Below are 21,504 nucleotides of genomic sequence, written 5' to 3' on the forward strand. Positions count from 1 at the left end.
TAATTACTTAATTAGACAAAACTCACTCAATTAATGCCAAATTACTAATTAGAAATAACTATAAACCAGCAGTAACATTTTTTCAAGATGTGCAAAACAAACCATGTCCTGCCTCCTGAAAACCCAACTTCATATTTCAGCTATTACAGCAATTACAGTAAAATAAAACCTCAGCCATTACAGTAATGACAACAAAATTTAGAATTACAGACATTCAAAATTCAAAATTATATCAATTATGTTTAGCATTATAAAATTATACCAAAATTCAATTCAGCGTTCAAAATCCATAATCTGAAATTATATCAAAATTAGGAGGATTATTAGAAGAATACATTACAGAATATAGAATTCCACAATATGTGATCACTAGTTTTCAACATTTATTCTCTATACTCTGTTACCACTGAAGATTATGAATTTCCATAAACAATGTAGAGAAGCAATGCATCATAGCACTATCAATTGATAATAGAAAAAATCAGCAACAAGCAAGTGAAGCAACTCAGAAATCAGAATAAATAAAGTTTAACAAATAATCAATGACTCCACAACAGAGGAAACAAATCAAAAACTAAAGTGAAAAAGAGAGGAAATCAGTGAAAACAAAGAAGATCACGAAGAAGATGTTGAAGGACGGCGAAGATTGAAGAACTCACGACGACGGCGAAGAGTCCACGGCGGCACAGGTAAGTTCGCACTTCGCACACATAGAGAGATGGCTCGGAGACAGAGGCGTTTTTGATGATGAGAAAGAGGCGGCCGACGACGGCAAGGACAGAGGCAAGCTTCACGACGAACACAGAGACGGTGAGGAGGAGAAGAGACACTGCAACAACGAGAAGAACCGGACCTCCAAAAAATCGACCGATTTATTCAGTTCGACCGATTTTTTTTACCAATTTTTAAAAAATTGGTTTTAAATATTAACCGGACCGACCAACTGACCGATTCCCGATTAAAATCTAGTCAAACCAGTTGATCCGGCCTGATTTTCAGAACCTTATCCGAAATATGTCATGTTATGCATATGGATAAATACTTGATTGTTTATATATTTTAGTAAATATTATATTTAATTAATTGAAATAAAAAAATCCAGATGACATGTAAATATTCTTAAAATTTAAAATGTTTGAATATAAATAGGAAAAAAAATGAAAAACAGCAATGATATCATTTGAGAAGGAAAAAAAATTATTCTTTACCAAGTAACAAATGTACCAAGTAACAAATGACACGAGTAGACTAACAACACTATAGCGAATCCAAGAAATCGACTACTAATGAACACCACAAGGAATAATTCTTAAATAAAAAAGCACGTGAGAATAGATAACCTCTAAATGAATTGCAGTCGAGATCATAGACCAAAAATTACAATGATTTGATCATTTGATTATCAGTTCACACTTCAGACACGTCTTCATATTCTATCAAAATGGATAAAACATAACAAAATCGAACAACTAAGTTTCAAAAAAGATCATACGTATTTCCACCTTTTACTTCCATCTTTAGTTTGTTCACCACATCAGCCATCAAAAAACAACACTTGGATTCAGCAGTCAAAGAACTAACCACTTCCTCAATTAATCTTAGCTGCTCATGAAACTCCGGATGCAATACCAACGAAGAAAAGTTCTCATCAAGCACAAAACCAAGAAACTTCACAACATCGTCGAGTTTAGGAACCCAATCGCAAACCGTCAAACCCAAAGCTGCTGTAGCTTCAGGGCAGGGACCGGCTTGAGGAAACCTCTCGTACTTCTTTAGCCACTTCGATAAATAGCGAATCAAGTTAATCAACTCTTTGCCATTCAACTTACTGAAGGAAGATGATAACAGCACATCATTGAAGTTTGACGATGCTAGTAGATAATGCAAACAAATCTCAGATGCAGAGAAACCATCATAAGCTACCATAAGCAAAATGGAAGCCTCCTTTGCCACAAGCAGATTCTTTTTGTTCCAACTGCTATCACTAATTCCATCAATGGCCAACTGTGCTTGGTTCTCCCATTCCTTCTTCACAGTTATCATACTATCATAAGCATCTTTGGATGGAGAAAGAAAATACCTCAGAATGCTGAGTATTTCAGATGACCCGAGATCAAACGCGTGCTTAATGCACGTACATATCAAATCGGACCTCTTCTTTTCAACTAACCTAGTAACCAAGCCCGAATGACAAGAATGCTTAATAACACCATGCTCAATCAAAGCCTCAACTATATCCCAAATATCAAACGAAATGCACACATCCAAAACAACAACAACAACATCCTTACCCATAAAATATCCAACCTTGTCAATCAAGAACTTAGTATAATTGGGCATAGATGGATTAATAGCAATCGAAACACCTATTTTCTCAGCGATGCTATTCAGATAGGAATTCAAATCACCAATAAACTCATCCTTCTCCAAACTATTACCACTCTTGAGCTTTGCCTTTAGCTGTATAAAGAACTTCTTCCCAATGTCAATGAGTTCGGCATCAGCTTGCGAAATTTTCCATCCACTAAGAGGTTTTACAAGACACAAGGCCGCTGCGTCTTCTTGTTCAGGCTTCAAGTTAGGTATAATAGTATCAGGGTTCAGAACAATAGGATAATCCAATGGAGAATCAAGTGGCTTCGAATTGATTGAAGCATTTTTAATGACTTCAAGCAAACTCATGACTGAAAACTGCAAGGGAAAAAAAAAACCTGCAAATCAAGAAGAGGGAACAAACAAATAAACAAGAACGGTAATAAAACAAGTATTCATGTCGAGAAAGAGAGAACATATCAAAATAAGAAGCAAGTTTAATAAAATATATATAGATAATCATACACTACATATCAAATTCGTTTAACTTAATTGCTTAACAGAGAAAACCCTTGCATACTAGTTGAGGCATGAAATTTTTAATTTAGGAATACTCAAAGTAGAAAACAAATAACATAAAAAAAAAAAAAAAAACAAAACTTCAGTACATTGAGGCAACAAAACAAACAAAACATGTTCTATACACTAGGTTGAGTGAATTATACTGTAGACCTATCATAGTTATCAGAACCAAAATGGCAATCGAACTGATTGGACTATGGATCACCGAGTTACTGATTCAACTGGTGAGTCACTAATTACTAATTAATTAGGACCAAAATTAGTTATGCATATATTTTCACAATAAAAATTCCTAGAAGTCTCGACAGATTCAATTCAATTCAATGGTCCATTTTTCATTTCAGCAGAAATAAAGCAAGCAGACAAAAAAAAAGGCTATCATATCACAATACCCAAAACACACTAAATTCACATCATCAAATTTGTATTTTTATTCTTACTTTTTCTTATTCTCCTCTCATTTTTCCACTTTCACGTACCATTCGGCCATAGACCTATAACCTTTCACCCAGGGAGAAAACCCTCTCTTCTGAGCCAAAAAAAAAAGAGCCGCACAACAAAGTTTTTAAAAGGACTCGCACAACAAAAAGAAATATTTTTTCACGATTGTTCTGCAGTCATGGTTCCTTCATTCTTATACCCAAAATATATTCTTCCCTACCAAGCTTTTTGATTCTTCTACATATTTACCAGCATCAATAAACTAATTATCAACTGATTAAAAAAGTTAAATACGAAAGAAATAACAAAAAAATGCTCATAAGATTGCACACACAGCGGTAGATTCAGAGGAGAAACCGCGGCAGACAACAAACCAGAAGACGACAAACAGAGGTGAGGCCGTGAGGGGGGCGGCGGCTGCAAGGAGGGAAGTGAGGCTTAAATAAGTGAGGCTGCAAGGAGGGAAGGAGGAGAGATTGAGGGAAGTGAGGCTTAAATAAGTGAGGCTGCAAGGAGGGAAGGAGAGATTGAGAATTGGGGTAAACGGGTTAAACGCAAGGTTTAGAAAACCGGACCGGTCATCGAACCGTTCTAGTTACTGGTTCACTAATTCATTGGTTCAATCGGTTCAACCGTGGTTCAACCGGAAAAACCGTTTTATAATAAACACCTGATTCTATAAAAATTCAATGAATAAAGCAACTGGTTCTAAACACTCTTCTACTGCATTTTTTTACTTCAAAAGAGGATCATAAACAACTAGTTCTATGAATAAACAAACTACAATGATATGCAATGCCAAAAATAGGCCAATGATAAAATAATAAAAGGTTTCTCTCTTTAATTCTATGTTCAAGCTTGTAGCATACCAGAATCAACAGAATAATACCGTTAAAATAGTCTTCCTTCTTAATTCTTATATACCTCAGAATTTCCTACAAAATGAAAATTGAACACAACACACAGCTTTAAAACAAAAACAAAACAACACTCAGAAATTAATCACCTCTTCTAAACACAGTCTTAAAACAAAACAGAACAACATTCAGAGTATGAGAATTAATCACAAAAAATTAATTTCTGAAACAACAAAAACAGCAGAACAACATTCAGAGTTTGAGCATTGATCACAAAATATTGATTTATGAAACAAAACAAAAACAGAAGAACAACATTCAGAGTTTGAGCATTGATAACAAAAAATTGATTTCTGAAACAAAACAAACACTGCAAAACCAACAGAACAGCATTTAAGTTTGAGCATTGATCACAAAAAATTAATTTCTGAAACAAAACAAACAATCAACAAAACAATGAAAACATAATATTTTTTTTCCTTCAGAAGAAGAAAACAATGAAAACATGAAGCATATAATAAATCAATGATCACCAATATCCAGCAAGAATCTCAAAGACAACAATAAATACACAACAACAGTTTAGCAAATAAACAAGAACAAGACCTAAATAGAAAATCCAACAAATTAAATCACAGAAACCTAACAATTTAGCAAATTATCAACTTAACAAGTTAAAGAACAGAAAATCACAGCAAAAAAAATAAAATAAAAATAACAGAAGAACAACAGAACAACAACACAAGAACAATTAGCAAATTAACAAGTTCACACTAACAGTTAAAATTTACCAGAAGAACACTAATGCAAGTGGAATCATCATGCTAATATGTTATCTACAAAGATGCTATTTGTGCAGCTAAAATTTCCTAATTACTAAGATCCAATTATTCTAATTTCACATGCAATCAACTTACTAAGTTTCTAAAAGCTAGAAATGATAAAACCAACCCCAAATATGGTTAAAGCATTTCATCAAACATGTTGAGTGCGGTAAACTTGAAACGAAATAAGAGAATTCAAAGCTTAGTATCAATGTGATAGAGAAGAGAAGATAACTATTGTATACTTTAATTCAGTCTATGAAAAAAATCCAAACCACTGCCAAATCAAATAGTTACTTATTGTAATAGAAATAAGAAGTTGCAGAGTTTGAAGCAGAGTATTGGTGTTGTGTGAGTGTATTGTCTGGTGGTGGGTTTAGGGAACTCACGGCGGCGACAAAAGAGAACAGTTCGACGGCTAGGTGGAGCGCGCGGGTTGGTCGCAGAGTTTGAACCAGGGCAACGTGGCTTCCAGACGAACGCTAACCCGAACGGTGAACGCCGAGCAAACTTGAACGGCGAAGAACGCGAACGAAGATGACGGCTGAACGAAGACGCGAACGTTAACGGCAACCAACGGCGGCGGAAGCGCGGCTGAGCAGACAAAGACGACGGACGCCGAGCTCGAGGAAGCAGCTGCGATCGGTGACAGCGAACGGGGGTTGAAGACTTGGAGCACGAGGGAAGCTAGATAGACGGACGGACGGCGGCAGTATGTCACTCCTTGCGGCGGCGGTGGTGTAGGCTTACAGTGCTAGGTTTTTTTGGCTGAGTTTCTGTGAATGAAAGAAATGGAGGGAGAAAGGGGGGAAAGAAACGAAGGAGCTTCAGAACCAAGAGTGAAAGGAAGCAAATTTGGCAAAAACGACGCGGTTTCTTTTAAACCGGTCGATTTCCTGTCCAATTCAATCAGCCGGAAACCGGCCGGTTCAACGGTTATCTTCCAATTTTTAGAGAAACGGTTTTAGGGGTAAATCGGACCGTAATTACTACCGATTCACGGTTAAATTAGTTGAACCGGCCAGTCTGATCCGGTTTTCAGAATATTGGTTAAAGGACGTTGATTTTTGGGTTTGGAGTAGGAATAAAAATATTCAAACTTGACCTGTTCGGTTTTTAAAGGATGAAAAGTATAGGTAGACAATAAAAATACTAAACAATGCGAACAATGGATATATCGGATGTTCGTTTTACTAAGTGTGCGGATGGTTATTCTAATATTAAGATTTAGATGGATAATTTGGAGATATAGTGTGTTTTGATTTAATTAGTAGTTGTTTATGTTGTTTAAAAAAGTTATTGGTTACCTAACATAACCCTTAAATTATTATATATACAAATAGTGCAAAGTTTTTTCTTTGTTTTAAATGAGTTAGATGATACTTTTTTTTTTCTTCATATTTGCAGGAGAATATACAATAGCAAGAGTTGCATCATCTGCTGAAACGATCATGATAAAAATTTCCTTTTTTTATGTTTATATTTCACATAATTAGATACCTTGAACTAGAAGCATTGTTGTTGTTAATCAGCAATTTTTCACCAGATAGACAAAATTATATTCATGACCTTAATTTATCTTAATTTCTAGACGTTGAACTATTAAAGTTCCAATAGAATTGTAATAAGTATGCTTTTAAAGACAGCTAATAATGAGTAAAAAAATTGTCAAGATTTTGGTAAACAGAAGACTAATAAAATAATATGTTTTAAAGGCATAGTTTGTTCTTCGAATTTTGAAAGTAATATATATATATACACGAAATACACATAAAAAATTATGTGAAATAAGATATATTTACATATAAATATGATAATTTGGTGCCAATGAGTAATAGTTCAAATGGCATAATCTCCCCATATTCAATTAAGAGATTACGGGTTTGAGTCTCATATCTTTGGTAAAAAAAAATGATAATTTCGTAGTTAATTTTAGAATGCATATTTTTTTTTATAATTTTTTGGCAAGTAATATATTTTGTTTCACATGCTTAAATTTTCACATAAATTTTATATCCAATTGAAATGGAGACATATTTACTCCTAGAAAATATGAATACTCAAAAATACAATTTGTTTTGCATTGTTCACCAACTTTTTCATCATTCCTTGTAATGCAAACACCAATCTAGTGAGAAGCTTTAAAATTTGAATTAAAGCTAGTTTCGAAATGGATTTTATGAAAAGCTTTAATTCGTTGAGAGTGTAACAAATTCAGTGCACTATAATCGTAATAAAGTTCTATTTACCTTGCTACTTGCGAGGATGGGTCCAGAACTTTAAAAAGATGACGAAAAATTAGTTGGATTAATTTTAAAACTAAATCAATTTGTTATCATTTTTTTTAATATAAAAATATAAAAGTATTTGTAAATATGTTTTACACAAGATATTTGGTAGCTAAATGTATCTTAATTCTAATTTTTAAAAAATTATTTTCGATCATTTTGCTCAATATTAACAAAGGTTTTTAAAGATTAATTTATTAGCAAAATATATTTTTATTGAAATTGGCCTTTTAATTTTTTTTTGGGTTTAACAAAAGAAAAACACACTAAATACAAATAGAAAAGTAATTTTACTTTTTAAAGTGAAAATTCAAATTCGTCAAAAAATAATAAATAGTGCAGATGTGACTGTGAGTCAGTTGCGCTATGACAAAAACCTGACAAAAAAATAATTTGGTTCACTTTGATCTTTTGAATGTCATTCAATTATTAATTTTTTTTAATGTATTTGATAAATTTTTTATAATAAAAATTAGGTTTAATTACTCTACAGGTCCCTATAGCTTCACTGAATTTTCAATTAGGTCCCTATACTTTTTTTCTTTTCAATTGGGTCCCTGTACCTTTTTTTTTTCAATTAAGTCCTTATCGTCAGTGTACCGTTTGAGATAACAGAATATTCTTCATAAAAAAGGAATATTCTTGGCAATTAGCTGTAGAGGCTTGGTAAAGTAATCTGAATTTTTTCCTAATACCCAAATAACCCCTCACATTTCATTCCTAAGAAAAAAAGAAACCCTAAGTTTCTCCTGTCTTCTCCGTCTCCTGCCTCCGTCGACGGCGTGTGTGTCTGCCATCGACTGCAACAGACGGTTGCTGGTGTCTCCTCCGTCGCCTTCTCTCTGCGCTGGGCCTTTGTTCGTTGTTCTTCTCTGAGGTCTTCTCCACGATTTGTCCGGCCAAGGCGTCTTCCTTCCGTCGCGGTGAAGGCCCTCGACTGGAGTCACCGTGCCGCACGTTGCCGAGCCTCCGACCACGCCTCTGCTCCATCTCCCTGCAGTTGAAGTTTCTGCAAGTGACAAAGAAAAAATCCTAATTTTTTCAATGTTAAAAGTTGATATTTATGTTATTTTTTTTCAAAAAAAAAATATGGCATTGTTTGACTATTGTTGCTGTGATGGTGGTGCTTTAAATGGATTCTACTTCTATTTTTATTAAATAGATTTTGCTTTCAATGGGAGATTTGTGAAAGTGTAATGTATGCTGATGGTTTCAACTTATGAAAGTCTGAACCTTTTTTTCAAATTATGTGATTGAATGGAGCTACTATGGCATTGGATGATGAAATTTATTTATTATTGAATGTTGATTGTTGTGGCTGTGCCGATGTTGGTTTAAATGGATTATGTTTCTGTTTTTAATACCTGTAGGGATGGGGGACTCGGATTTTATCATAGACATACACCATGGTAGCAAGTTTCATGATTTAGGGAACGGACTAGAATATTTGGGGGGAAAGGTGTTGGAAGATATATGCATTATGAGCTCGATGAATGGAGTTTGCAAGAAATAGTTAGTGAGTTACAAAAGTTAGGGTACAAAGGGAATGCCAGGATCTGGTACTGTGAACCAGGCTGTCAATTGAGCTCGGGTCCCAGAGAGTTGATGAGTGATGGAGATGCCATGAGAATGGGTAGGTTATTAGTATCGCAAACTGTTAAGCATTGCTCGGTATATGTTGTTGATGGCTGTAGGGAAGAGATCCAACCGATAACTATTTTTCAATTGCTGTTGCTGCTGTAGAGGCTGAGACTAGAGACAGTTGGGGTTGGTTTATAAACCTGTTATTGGATGATATTGGAGATGTCAGTAGAAGGAAGTGGGTATTCATGTCCGACCAACAAAAGATTAGCATTTGCTATTTAAATCTGTATTAACCTGCTGTGTAAATGGTTAAGCAATCCATTAAAACTTCGGGAGCTCATAAACCAAGTAATTTAGTAAATATGTAGCACTTATCTTGTAAAAGCTGAAATGTAGCATGTGTATGATTTATGTTCTTGAAATCTGTTTATATTGATCATATCTTAAAAATTTTATCTTATTTGCTCCCTCCCCATGGTTTATATTTTAGCATTGTTGTTCCATTAACTGATTGTGATGAACTAAGAAAAAGGTCTCATTACTTCTTTGTTATGTTCAATCAAATGAGAATTAGTGTTGTAATTGAATCAAATAATTTACTGTCATCAAGACTAAACTATGTAGAATGCTATAGTATATTACTAGAGAATTGATGCCTTTTCATATTATTATTTTTAGTTACGTGTTATATAAGACCCTTTGGCCACATATACTTTCCACAAGCTTAAAGAATTATTAGTCTTATTCTTGTACTCATTAGGTGTGTGTATAGAATAAATGCTAACAAAATTGAACTACAAATGAAGTGTATAGTTACGTAATAGTTGTGGTATGGTTACTTCTTTAATGAAAGATGTAGTAATAGTAGTAGTTAATGAAAGAATGAAACACAGAAGAATATTCATATTTATAGCCAGAATGAAAATCTTCTTTGACCCCAACATGATTGTATAGTGTTAACAAGTGATTTTTGGTTTGGATTTTGGTCTTGCAAGTTGCAAGTGGATTACTTATTAAAACGATTTTTTACTTTTCAGAAATTATCATTGGCCACACAATAAACATTGCTATTAAAATATATCTATACTGTAGACCTCATTAGGCACTAGAATAATGCATGTCACTTTTCTTATCAAGTTTCTTTATTTGATTTTTGAGATTATTGAAATGTTATGTCAGTAATCATGGTGGAGCCTTAAATCATAGATGCACAAGTTTCATCTCTTTTGGATCGATTCATCATTTGATTATGACTAAATTTAAAAAGTTATTATTATGGGAAAAAACAAAAACAGTAATATAAGAATTTATTTAAAGTTATTTTTTAAAATTATTATGGGTAGAGCTGCATCTTCACAATCACTCCCCACCACACTTGCATCTTTCCAACAGTTACCTGCCATATCTGTTGTTGCTGCCTCCACTCAACCACCTTCCATACTTACAACTTCAGCTTCTCAGACTCCAACCACATCCACCGGTGCAGTGGCTCCAACCACAGCCACCTCACAACAAACCTTATCTCTTGAAGGGCCAGCTTCCCAGCCTCTCCTAGCTGTGACAAGTGCAAAATCTCACCAAGCACCTAAAGCATCTTCTCAACCTTTACCAAAGACAAAGGTGTTTGGTGTGAGGAGAAGTGGGCGGCTGAAGTTAGGAGTGATAAAGCAAAAGGAGCACTTAGTCTACATATAGACCTAAGTGATGACTGAAGTCTCTTTATATTTATAGTTAGGGTTGTTGGGGTTGCTGTTAAATAGTATATCTTGTGATAAATTGTGTCTATGTGGCCACTGTTTATTAGGTGGATAGGACCACTATTTTGATATTTTGTAATCAGGTTGGACCACTTTTAATTGTTGCACTTCTTGGATCTTTATTTTGGCTTAGCTATATGTGGCATATTATATGGCCACTTATGTTTGATATTTTGTGTAAGTATGATTTACAGGTACACTTAATGAAAATATATATAGCATATTTTTTTGCCACTTTTTGCTGCAAGTTGTTGTCAATTGTGAAAATTTAAATATTCACATTAATAAAGTTGCTTCCCAACTATCATTTGTTATAAACACAAAATATATTAAAGTGCAAAATTGATTCAAACTAAACTTAATTAACTTTAATTGGATTGAAGCCATACAATCTCTTATATTACAACTTCATAGCACAGATAACTCTAAACTCTTGCAAACCACATTCCAATTATTAAGACTAGCAAAAACATAAAGAGTATATATGGCATTTTACATTGAATTTTCATATTGTCATCCAACCTCCCAACTTGTTCTTGGAGAATATTCAACTCATCACATAATCTACCAACATAAGCATCTATTTCTTTGGCTTCAACAATTAATCTCTTCATCTCCACGTTTAGCTTCGCTATCTTTCTTTCTTATGCATCCAATTTCCATATTTCAGCTTCCAACTTAGCAGAATTTTGTGTTCCAACAACTCCAACAGCAGCAATAGACATGTTACTTCTTGCACCAACTTCATCAACCCACTCAAAAAATTTGCATCTTCTGTTAGGGTAAGAAATAAATCTTCTATTAGGATTCTTTGTTGTTCCTAAAATTTGAAGACTCAGAGTGTCACCACACAAACAGTGAACCCGCCTTTCTTTTTCCTTTGGCCACCCATTCTTTGCACCGTCATCAACCTCAATCCAATCAAAATCATCAATCCACTCAAAAAAGTTGCATTTTGGTATCTTCCCACAAGTAACATACCTCCTACCATGGTCAGAAACGGCTGAGGAATGGCGAACGGTTACTGCCTCTCCACAGAAACACAGGTGTCTTCTTTCCTTCGAGTACGAGCTCCTGGAAACACAGCTTCCCGAAGAGAGAATGAATGAGGTTCCTTAACTATGAGCCATAAAGTTGGAGAATATGAAAACTGAAAATGGAAAAGGGAGAAGAAGAGAAACCTCAGATACTGTAACGAGAGTGTTTATAGGGAGAAGACAGGGGTAAATAAGTCATTCCACAGCTCACTAACGTTTTTTTAACGTCAAACGTTAACAGGGACTTAATTGAAAAAAAAAAGGTACAGGGACCCAATTGAAAAGAAAAAAAGTACAGGAACCTAATTGAAAATTCGGTGAAACTATAGAGACCTGCAGAGTAATTAAACCTAAAAATTAAAATATTAAAAATATAAAAAATTAAAAATTATAATTTATATTTTTTTAAAAAAATTATTTTAAAACAAATATTTTAACATAATAAATAAATAAAAATATTTTTATAACGTAATTAATAATTAAAAAATATTTTTATATAAAATATCAAAATATTAAATTAATTTTACTTCTTAAAAAGCTCTTTTATTTTTACATATTACTTAAAAAATTTGTAAGTCTTTTTTACAATAGCTTTAAATCACAGAGGATGCTCCCATAAAGACGCTTAAAACGTCTTTTTGTAAAGACTTTTAGGTTTCGCATTATTATTTGACGTATTAATGAACTGATTATTTTAATTTTCTTAACAAATTAGAATAAAATCGATTTTTTTATAACAATAACAATAAACCTATTTTTTTAGATTTAATTATATTTTTAATTTTTTAGGGATTTAAATATTCACAAAACAAAAAATTAGGGATATATTTGCCTTTTTATAAAAAAATTTAAAGATATTCGGTTTAGATTGTGTAATTCGATCGGATCAAATTGGATCTAATAATTATAATACAAACAATTAGGTTTATTATTATTGCTATAATAAATCGATTTTATTCTGGTTTATTAAAAAATAAATTATTAACCAGTTTAATAAAAATATCCAATAATAACATAACATGTAAACGTCTTAAAAAAAGATATTTTTAATATCTTTATTAAAGTAGTCTTCTTAAAACACATGTTAAAGACTTAGGTCCTCAGCGAAGAGATATATACACCATCTTTCAAGATTTTTTTATTTAAATAAATAAACAAAAATAATTAATTTCTAAAATACACCAAAAATAAAATTGGGATAAAAATACGCATAATTACCTCGCTTGTAGCGCATGCAAAATAAAAAAAAACATGCTGACATGGAAGAAAAATAAATGGCACATGAAAAATGAAGCTTGACTTCTAGTGTAGGATTGGCAACAGCGAAATGACTACTTTTAGTTCAGCACCTACAAATTAAAGTACACTGGCAGATATGAATTGGGCCAACAGAGTAACAGCGCTAATGAATTTTATTTTTTCACTTAAAATTACTAGTTAATCTAATTTTATTTAAAAATTTATTATTAGTCATTATATTTTTGTATATACAGCAGATTTGAGTTTTGTCATAACCAAAATTTATTATTAAAATAAAAACATAACCCTCACTTATATATCAATTCAATTTTTTGTGGTTTTTTTTTAAATCAAGTTTGGATGTGTTTAACAAACACGTTAAAGACGATAAAAATAAAAATGTGTTTAAATTTTTTAACGTTGTTTTTCGTGTTTGGTAACTTCTGCTCAAAACGCGAAGGTGATTCTCCATTTCAAAGGCGCGTTCACTTAACCTACATTGTGGTTCTTGTTGGTTTCAATAATATTCAAATTTTTTATAATATATATTATTGTTCTTATTACAAATGATAAATTAAATAAAAAGTTAACCATACATGATAATAAAAGCATAACTAATAAAAGTTGAAACCTAAAACAGTAATAAAAATAAAATTATTAAGAGTACTTAAAAATAATATTTAAAAAAATACTATAATATATTATTTTTAATTTAATAAATGAATATTAATTTTTACTATCAAAAAGAGTACTTAAAAAATTGTTACTTTTTATATGTTATTTTTAATTTAATAAATAAATATTAATTTTTATTATAATAGTAACTAAAATAGAATATTAAAAAAAGTATTATACAAAAAATATATTAAAAAAATATTAAAAAAAATTTGCCTAAATATATTTAAAAAGATAACACTGTAATTTAATATTATGCTTTTTTAGTAATTATTTATCTAAAATATATTTTAACTAATATTATTCAAACAATATTTATTTTATCAAAATTAATTTTAGAATAAAATTGTCAAATATAAATCATGTTGGCACAAAATTATTTTTAATCAAAATTAATTCTATAAAATTACTTTTGTTTGACAAACGCTAATCTAAACACTTACTTTATCGATGATCTCAACAATGAAAAGTCCTAGGGCTTTGGATACTGGTCACTACCATTACCAATTTCAATTCAACTAGGATTTAATTCAATCTAATGTCAAAGTTAATCCGCAACACAGTAACGAATGTGCTCGAACAACTCAGGAATTACGATATCCAACGAGCTCATATGCGACAAATGACTTTCCGAAGACATGTATGGATTGAGCTGCCGCCAAGGTGTTGGTGCAGGTACTCCGTCACGACCACCAGAACTACTGCAAGGTCTTTCTTGTTTTGTATTATATGACATGAAACAGTAACAAGGCTTAGAATTTGTCTCATATCGCTTTGGAATTTGCAACACAATTCGTAGGCGCTGCCACTGTGTTGGCCCAATTCGTATTTGCCACGGCTGATGCGCTCTAATTCGCGGGTGCTGAACCAGAGATGGCCATTTTGCAGTCGTCAGTCTTGCATTGGGAAGTCAGACTTTTCTTTACGCGGTTTACTCTTTTTCTATGTCAGTCCTGTTTAGCTGGCGCCATTCTTAAATTGACGTGTTTTTCTATTTCGCATGCGCTGCAAGTGAGATGACCATGCGTATTTTCATCCCAATTTCATTCTCCTGTAGTTTGGGAATTAATCATTTTTTTATTTATTTAAATAAAAAAACCCCATCTTTCATATAAATTTTTTTCTATATTAAAAAAATTAGTAAAGTAAAAAACCATAGTTTAATCATCCTTATAAAATTTATACATGATAAAATTTATAAATTCAATATTAATTATTAGTTTATTACTTTATCATTTTTTTTAACTTGGATTTTTTTTTCTTCTTAAATATCATTATATTATTCAGAGGCAATGAATAGCTCTTTGAAGTTTGAACTTGATTGATGCAAAACAAAGGAGTAAATAACCATTTTGATATTTAGATGATTTATAATGGTTAACCCATCATCCTTGATATTTAGGTTATTTTATCAAACAGAATTAATATGTAAAATTTATTTTATCAAAAATAAAAATTATGATTTATTTTGTTAAAATAAAAATTTTTCAAATACCAAAATGACTAACTATCAGGCAGCTTGTCACAAGAAAGAAAGAAGAGCCTACTTTTATTTCATTTATGATTAATGACTTACATTTATTCTCACAATCACAACACACAAAACTAGATAAACTTATAAGTACATATCACTCCTGGCTCTTATTTGACGCGAAATAGTACGATCACTTATTTCATATGACAGGAAACTAAAATTCCGGGTGGTGAACCTAAAGATCCACCACTACCGTCTAAAAACTCTACCACAATTGAAATGAATGGGACTATTTTAAAAAATAAGCCCCTTTTTCATTTGGGCGTACATATACCCTTAAGACTCAATAATCACTCATAACATACATGCAAGATCGCATCCTATTACTAATAACTTGAGAAGTGAAATTGCAACTGCTTTCATTTATGAGAAATTAATTAATGGATGAATGAGTGAGTTGTATTAAGGGAATTGTAGGCCCGTGAAGGTCTGGCCAAAGGACCAGGAAGGAGGGGCAACATTGTTAGAGATCAAGGTGCGGCCATCACTGGTGGTAACCTTGAAGGAGAGGGTTTGGCCGTTGAGGTATGAGTTGCTCTGCCAGTTCTGACCCCAGTTCCTTGACATGGATTGCCAATTGGTTTTGGAGCCTTTGATTGAAACGGCATGCACATCGCCTGCACCTCCAACGTTTCCGATTAGTACTAAGTTGAAGTATGCATGGCCGTTGATGGTGAACCTCATGCCTCCTCTCTTTTGGCATGGTACCCTATAATGGTAATTGCACCATGATGATGAGTGGTGTCGAATGAAACAACAAGAACTGAAAGTATGCATGTAGTAACTAGTAAGTACCTTGTGTAGGCAACAGGGACTATGCCAGCTCTGACATTGGCAATCTGTTGGAAGACAGGCTGAGCCAGATCGAAGTGGTGGAGGGGAGGGTTGCACCATCCGCCGGCGGTGCTAGGGAGGGCGTGGTTTGGAGGGCAGAAATTGGTGGCCGTGACCACCACCGACCTCGGCAGACACCAGCTCTTGTCATTGACGCACTTGATCTGGAAGCATGCTCCGCAGCTCAGGCCTCCGTTGAAGAGGGCACTGCTCACAGCTGCTGTGTTTCTCCCGTACCCTTCGCTGTTCAGGTTCCCATATCCACACGCTCCACCTACACATACATCATGATTCATGCATGCCTCAAAATAAAAAATATACAATGGAATATGCAGTTACCCATTGTGTCAGCAGCATCACCCCCGCCGTAGAAGGTTGCATGGGCATTGCTCCAACCTCCTTCGCCAACACCATAAACAGGACAACAACATCCCAGCAGCAGGGACAGAAATCCCACCAACACAAAATCAACCATTCTTATTAATTAATTACCAGCTAGCTAGCAAGCTATATAGAGTGATGAGTTATGAGGATGGAATTTAAAAACACAGCTTACATTTGATGCCCAATAAATACATGTTAGGACTCGCCTGCTTAGCTTACCCGTCAGCGTCACACTTGTCACCTCTGGGGACTGGGGACCCACAACCGCCAACTTCACCGATTCCATTTTTTCTTCTATATCTATATTCCTCAAACTCAAACCATGCCATGTGCTTTAACTTTTCACTTCTTTTAATTTCCTCAAGCCTCGAATAAAAATATATAATCAGTTATTAATTGGTTTCTTATTATAAAAATAAAAATAATCTTCGTTATTTGATATCTTGAAAAGTTGAATGTATTGTGCAACATGTGGTTCATGCAATTCGTAGTCAAGTCGCAAAAGACGGTCCCCCCAGCAGCCTTATAGCTTGTTCTGCATGCAGGTGGATGAAAACCAATTTCGTCAACTTCTAAGCTGTAAACTTGTAATATTAACCCCACCTTCTCCCCCCCCAACCAAAAAAAAAAAAAAAACCTGAATCTTGTGATTGTTAGTCATTAATTAGTTATTATTAATATTGTTAATAGTATAAAAATACTTTTAATAATGTAAAATTACTCATTTTTTTATAAATACTGGCCCCTAAAATTTTTCTATAAAAAAATCGTATAATAATAACCGTCTTTTTTTCCTCTTTATCATAAGAAAGATGATATTATAGCCAAGATGAAAAAGAAGTTCTCGAAAAAAGGAGAGCTCAAATCTATTAACAAGCAGTTATAAAAAAGTAGAGTTGCTGAAGAAGAAGGTGAATGATCTCTCTAATATGAATACTAAAATGATTGAAGTTATTCTAAAGTTGAAAATTTTGGAGAACAATAGACAAACCGAGATTTTAGATGTCTTTATTGAAGGATTTGAGCGTACTGTTATGCAAGCGAAGCTATTCGTTCCCGATAGTGACCTCTCGGCGATGGATTTGGGCTAAGTTGTTCGAGAAGAAGTATTAGTGAATGACGATGATGTTGCCGAGGATGAGAATGACAACTTGGCAGATTGATGCTAGTACGTAGTTTGATTTAAGTACTTTAATGAAACCCGTCAAAATTCTAAATACATATACAAAATTCAATAAAAATCGATTCAGTTCCATCTCTTTAATCACAATTGTTGTTTCTATCAAAACTAACTGTACTCAAATACATTAGAAACTGGAGCACCAATTACTACCCCATTTAATGACAAGACCATTTTTCTTTTTCTTTTTCTTTTCCAAGAAAAACTTACACTTCTCCATTTAATTGTTTCAATTTTTATATATTTTGATATTTATTTTGATCAAATATGTTGACTTAGGGATCCATATATCTATAAATCAAAATGTCGAGTCATAACTCATCAATAAAAGTTCAACCTATTTTTATCAAAATATCACTAGATTAAGTTTAGGGGCTATGATATAGCTCGACTACACGTCATGACTCAGCTATGCATGTTATAAATCAGTTATCAATAATAACAGTCATAAAAACAAATACCAAAACGTTCAAATATGCTATTACTCTCCGTTTAAAGCAAAATTACTTGGAGACATAACCGTTACTCTCCATTTCAAATATAAAGGAAAGGGTAAAAAGATTGTTCGAATTATTACAATTTGAAAAGCTTATTTTTCACTTGCTAACTTGAACGTTGGAGTGCCTTTTACAGGTGCCCACCCTCTGTTATCTCATTGCCGAAGTATAACTCATCCCGATGGAAAGAGCTTGTAGTTACTCATCAGCAGACGAGCTATACAGTGGTCCACAAGAACAAAACGCATAACCGACCATTGACACCCACTTCGAATATAAAGGGAGGTAATAAGAAACTGTTTTAACACATGAGATATTCAGATCATATTACTCACTAAGTTGTGCGTTGGAGTATCTTTTGCAGGTACCCACCCCCTTATTCTCTTGGTGCCGAGGTATAACTTTTCTTGACGAAAAACAAGAAGACAACCAACAAAGGACGAGCTATACGCCAGCTACACTGCAGTCAAACCTCACAAGAATTACAACAAGCTAATCAATGCATAGCAGACGAAAAATAAATAATAGAAAACCAAATAGTCGAGCTTATCAATGCTCGAATAATTCATAATTATTGCAACGAACAATCAGACAAGGAGGAAGCAAATTCCGATCCAACCCATGTGCTTGAAACTTAGCAACCAAAGGAGGATCAACCAGCCAATGAAGAAGACGAGTTAGACAACGCAGTTGGACCATTCACAGCAGATGTCATGAATTTTTAATTGCCCAAGAACTTTGCGTTACCAATGACTTTAACTCCTTATGATGGCTTAGGTGATTCGAAGAAACACATCAACAAATTTTGTTCCATGATAATAATAAACGGTGCTTCTGACCTTATTTTATGTCATTGTTTTCCTACTTTTTTAGATGGTCCTGTACTTGATTGGTTTTCTTCTTTGCCTACATAATCTATTTCACGCTTTCAAGAGCTGGCTAAGTTATTTGAAATTTAGTTCACTGCATTTTCAATTTATTTGCAAGATTTAGATTATATAAACACAATCAAACAAGAAAAACATGAAAGCCCTAGGGAGTATGTCATCCGATTCACTAAAGTAGCGATGAACATTCCTAATCTTCATCCAGAGGTGCACCTACACACTAATAAGAATGGACATCACCCAGAAAAGTTTTAGGAAGCTATAACCATAGCTAAGCCAAGAACCTTAGCCGAGTTTCGAAAGAAAGCAAAAGGTCAAATAGAGATTGAAGAGCTACGCCAAGGTTGAAGGTCAAAGAAAACTCACAACAATAAAGACAAATAAAGCTCGAGATAGTAAGAAACTATTTCGGTTAACGCCGCGTTATGATTCCTACACACAATTAAATACTAAGAGGGAAGAAATAATCAAGGAGACATTGAATGCAAAATTCATTAAACCTCATCGGAAAGTTGGAAATTATCAAGATTTGAAGAGTGTGGATAAGTCAAAATATTGTACCTTCTATAAAAAAGCATGGACACACTATTGACGAGTGTGACACAGCCAAAGACCTAATAGAGCGACTAGCTCGCCATGGATATTTGGATAAATACATTGGCGGACACATCCAAAAGTGCATAGGACATTCTGCTGACCACTCTTCTGCCACACAATTTTCTCATGAAAAGGAGAAAACACATACTCAACCTGATCAACTCCGAGGTGTTATTAATTGCATATATGAAGACTTTGCTATTGGTGGAATTACAAGCTCTGCTCGTAAACGCACCTACTGAGCTATGTTCTCAGTGGAAGGAGCCTTCAATAATCCTCAACCTCATCCTACCTTTCCAGAGATGATATTCAAACCATTCGACTTCATTACAACTACAACAAATTTAGATGATCCAGTCGTGATCTCTATTCAATTTGGGGATCTAATAGTTTGGAAAGTTTTGCTGGACCCCAGAAGCAGCGCCGATATCCTTTTTTACTCCACTCAAAAGATGAAGCTGAGCAATCATATACTGCAACCATCCACTAGAGATTTAGTGGGGTTTTTAGGCGAACATGTATCTGTTTTAGGATCTGTGTGGTTAAAAATCATACTGGGTGAGAATCCTCTAACCAAAATTTTAGATACTCAATATCTTATTGTTGATTGTTTCAGTCCTTACAATTTAATACTTGGCCGTCCTTTTTTAAATAAGTTTGGTGCTATAGTATTCGCAATTCATCTATGTGTCAAGTTTCATTTGTAGGACGACCTCATTGCCACAATCTACAATGACCACCATGAAGCTCAAACATTGCTATAACATCAGTCTGAGAACATCTGCTTCTAACCAAGATATAGGCGGAAAGATCAATGATGTTCACAATTTGCTTGATCTTCCATTGTTAGCTGAGTTAAACCCAATAGCCGAGCTCCAAGACCGTCCCACCCCAATAGAAGAATTACAAAAGATTTCTTTAACTAATGATCCTAACAAGTTCACCTATATAGGTACAGCTCTGAAGGAACACGAGAAAGATACACTCCAACAATTCCTTTAACAAAATGTAGATTTATTTGCTTGGACTCCTTCAGATATTATCGGCATTGGCCTTTCTGTCATTTCTCACAAACTGGCATCAAATTCATTTGTTTGACCTATAGCACAGAAAAAGTGCAACCTTAGCATGGATAAGAAACAAGAATCCTAGAGGAAACTCAAAAACTCATTCATGCCAGCTTTATACATGAAATCAAGTTCACTCATGGTAAAAAAACATAATGGTAAATGGCGCATGTGCGTCGACTTTACTGATTTGAACAAAGCTTGCCCAAAGGATGTGTATCCTTTATCATCTATTGACACCTTTGTTGATAATTCCTCTGGCTTTGAAACTTTAAGCATTATGGATGCCTGTTCTAGTTATAACCAAATTTTGATGCATCCTTTCGATCAAGATAAAATATCTTTTATAACTCAATATGGCAATTTTTGTTATAAAGTTATGTCTTTTGGTCTTAAGAATGGAGGGGCTATCTATCAACGACTTATGGATAAAGTCTTCGCCAAGAAAATTGGTCGGAGCATAAAGGCCTATGTTGATGACATGGTAGCCAATACAAATGTTGGGAAATCCCACGTGGCCGACCTTATTGAAAATTTCGCTTAAATAAAATAGTACAACATGTGATTAAACCCTGAAAAATGTACCTTTGGTGTTGAAAGAGGTAAATTCCTTGGTTTCTTACTTACAAGCTGAGATATAGAGGCCAATCCTGACAAATGCCGAACTGTGCTCAAAATGAAGAATCTTAAAAGAATTAAGGAGGTCCAACGACTAATGGGGAGACTTGCTGCTTTATTAAGATTTTTACCTTGTTTAGCTTCTAAATCTTTGTTTTTTTTCAAACACTAAAAAAGAAAAATAATTTTGATTGGAATGATGCATGTGAAAATGCTTTTACAAATATTAAAGCTATCCTTTTAAAACCCTCCCATATTACAAAAATCTGAACATGGGGAAGAACTTCATCTTTGTTTATTCATTACTAA

The 21,504-nt window shown here is 33.7% G+C and overlaps 2 protein-coding genes across 10 annotated transcripts; both read right to left on the bottom strand.

The window, feature by feature from the left end:
• Nucleotides 1-1,309: 1,309 nt before the first annotated feature.
• On the bottom strand, nt 1,310-5,895 carry LOC107629492 (uncharacterized). 9 transcript variants are annotated; one of them, XM_021117635.2, is made up of 3 exons: nt 5,407-5,895; nt 4,226-4,271; nt 1,310-2,691 (listed from the first exon to the last, which is right to left on the bottom strand). In XM_021117635.2, the coding sequence occupies exon 3, from the start codon at nt 2,680-2,682 to the stop codon at nt 1,477-1,479; it is 1,206 nt and encodes a 401-aa protein (XP_020973294.1). In that variant the 5' UTR covers nt 2,683-2,691; nt 4,226-4,271; nt 5,407-5,895; the 3' UTR covers nt 1,310-1,476. The 9 variants fall into 9 exon arrangements, with proteins under 9 accessions (XP_020973294.1, XP_088365718.1, XP_088365724.1 ...); XM_088509592.1 differs by having other exon boundaries at nt 1,310-2,711; nt 5,407-5,850; XM_088509598.1 differs by having other exon boundaries at nt 4,206-4,271; nt 5,407-5,850.
• A 9,230-nt stretch (nt 5,896-15,125) lies between these two features.
• On the bottom strand, nt 15,126-16,515 carry LOC107629491 (expansin-A1). The gene is made up of 3 exons (XM_016332299.2): nt 16,305-16,515; nt 15,927-16,239; nt 15,126-15,840 (listed from the first exon to the last, which is right to left on the bottom strand). Exons 1-3 carry the CDS (start codon nt 16,438-16,440, stop codon nt 15,534-15,536), a joined length of 756 nt encoding a protein of 251 aa, XP_016187785.1. The 5' UTR covers nt 16,441-16,515; the 3' UTR covers nt 15,126-15,533.
• Between the last annotated feature and the right edge of the window lie 4,989 nt (nt 16,516-21,504).

Source organism: Arachis ipaensis, chromosome B3 (assembly GCF_059453495.1).
Source record: "Arachis ipaensis isolate K30076 ecotype BB chromosome B3, ASM5945349v1, whole genome shotgun sequence".
Taxonomy (NCBI): Eukaryota; Viridiplantae; Streptophyta; class Magnoliopsida; order Fabales; family Fabaceae; genus Arachis; species Arachis ipaensis.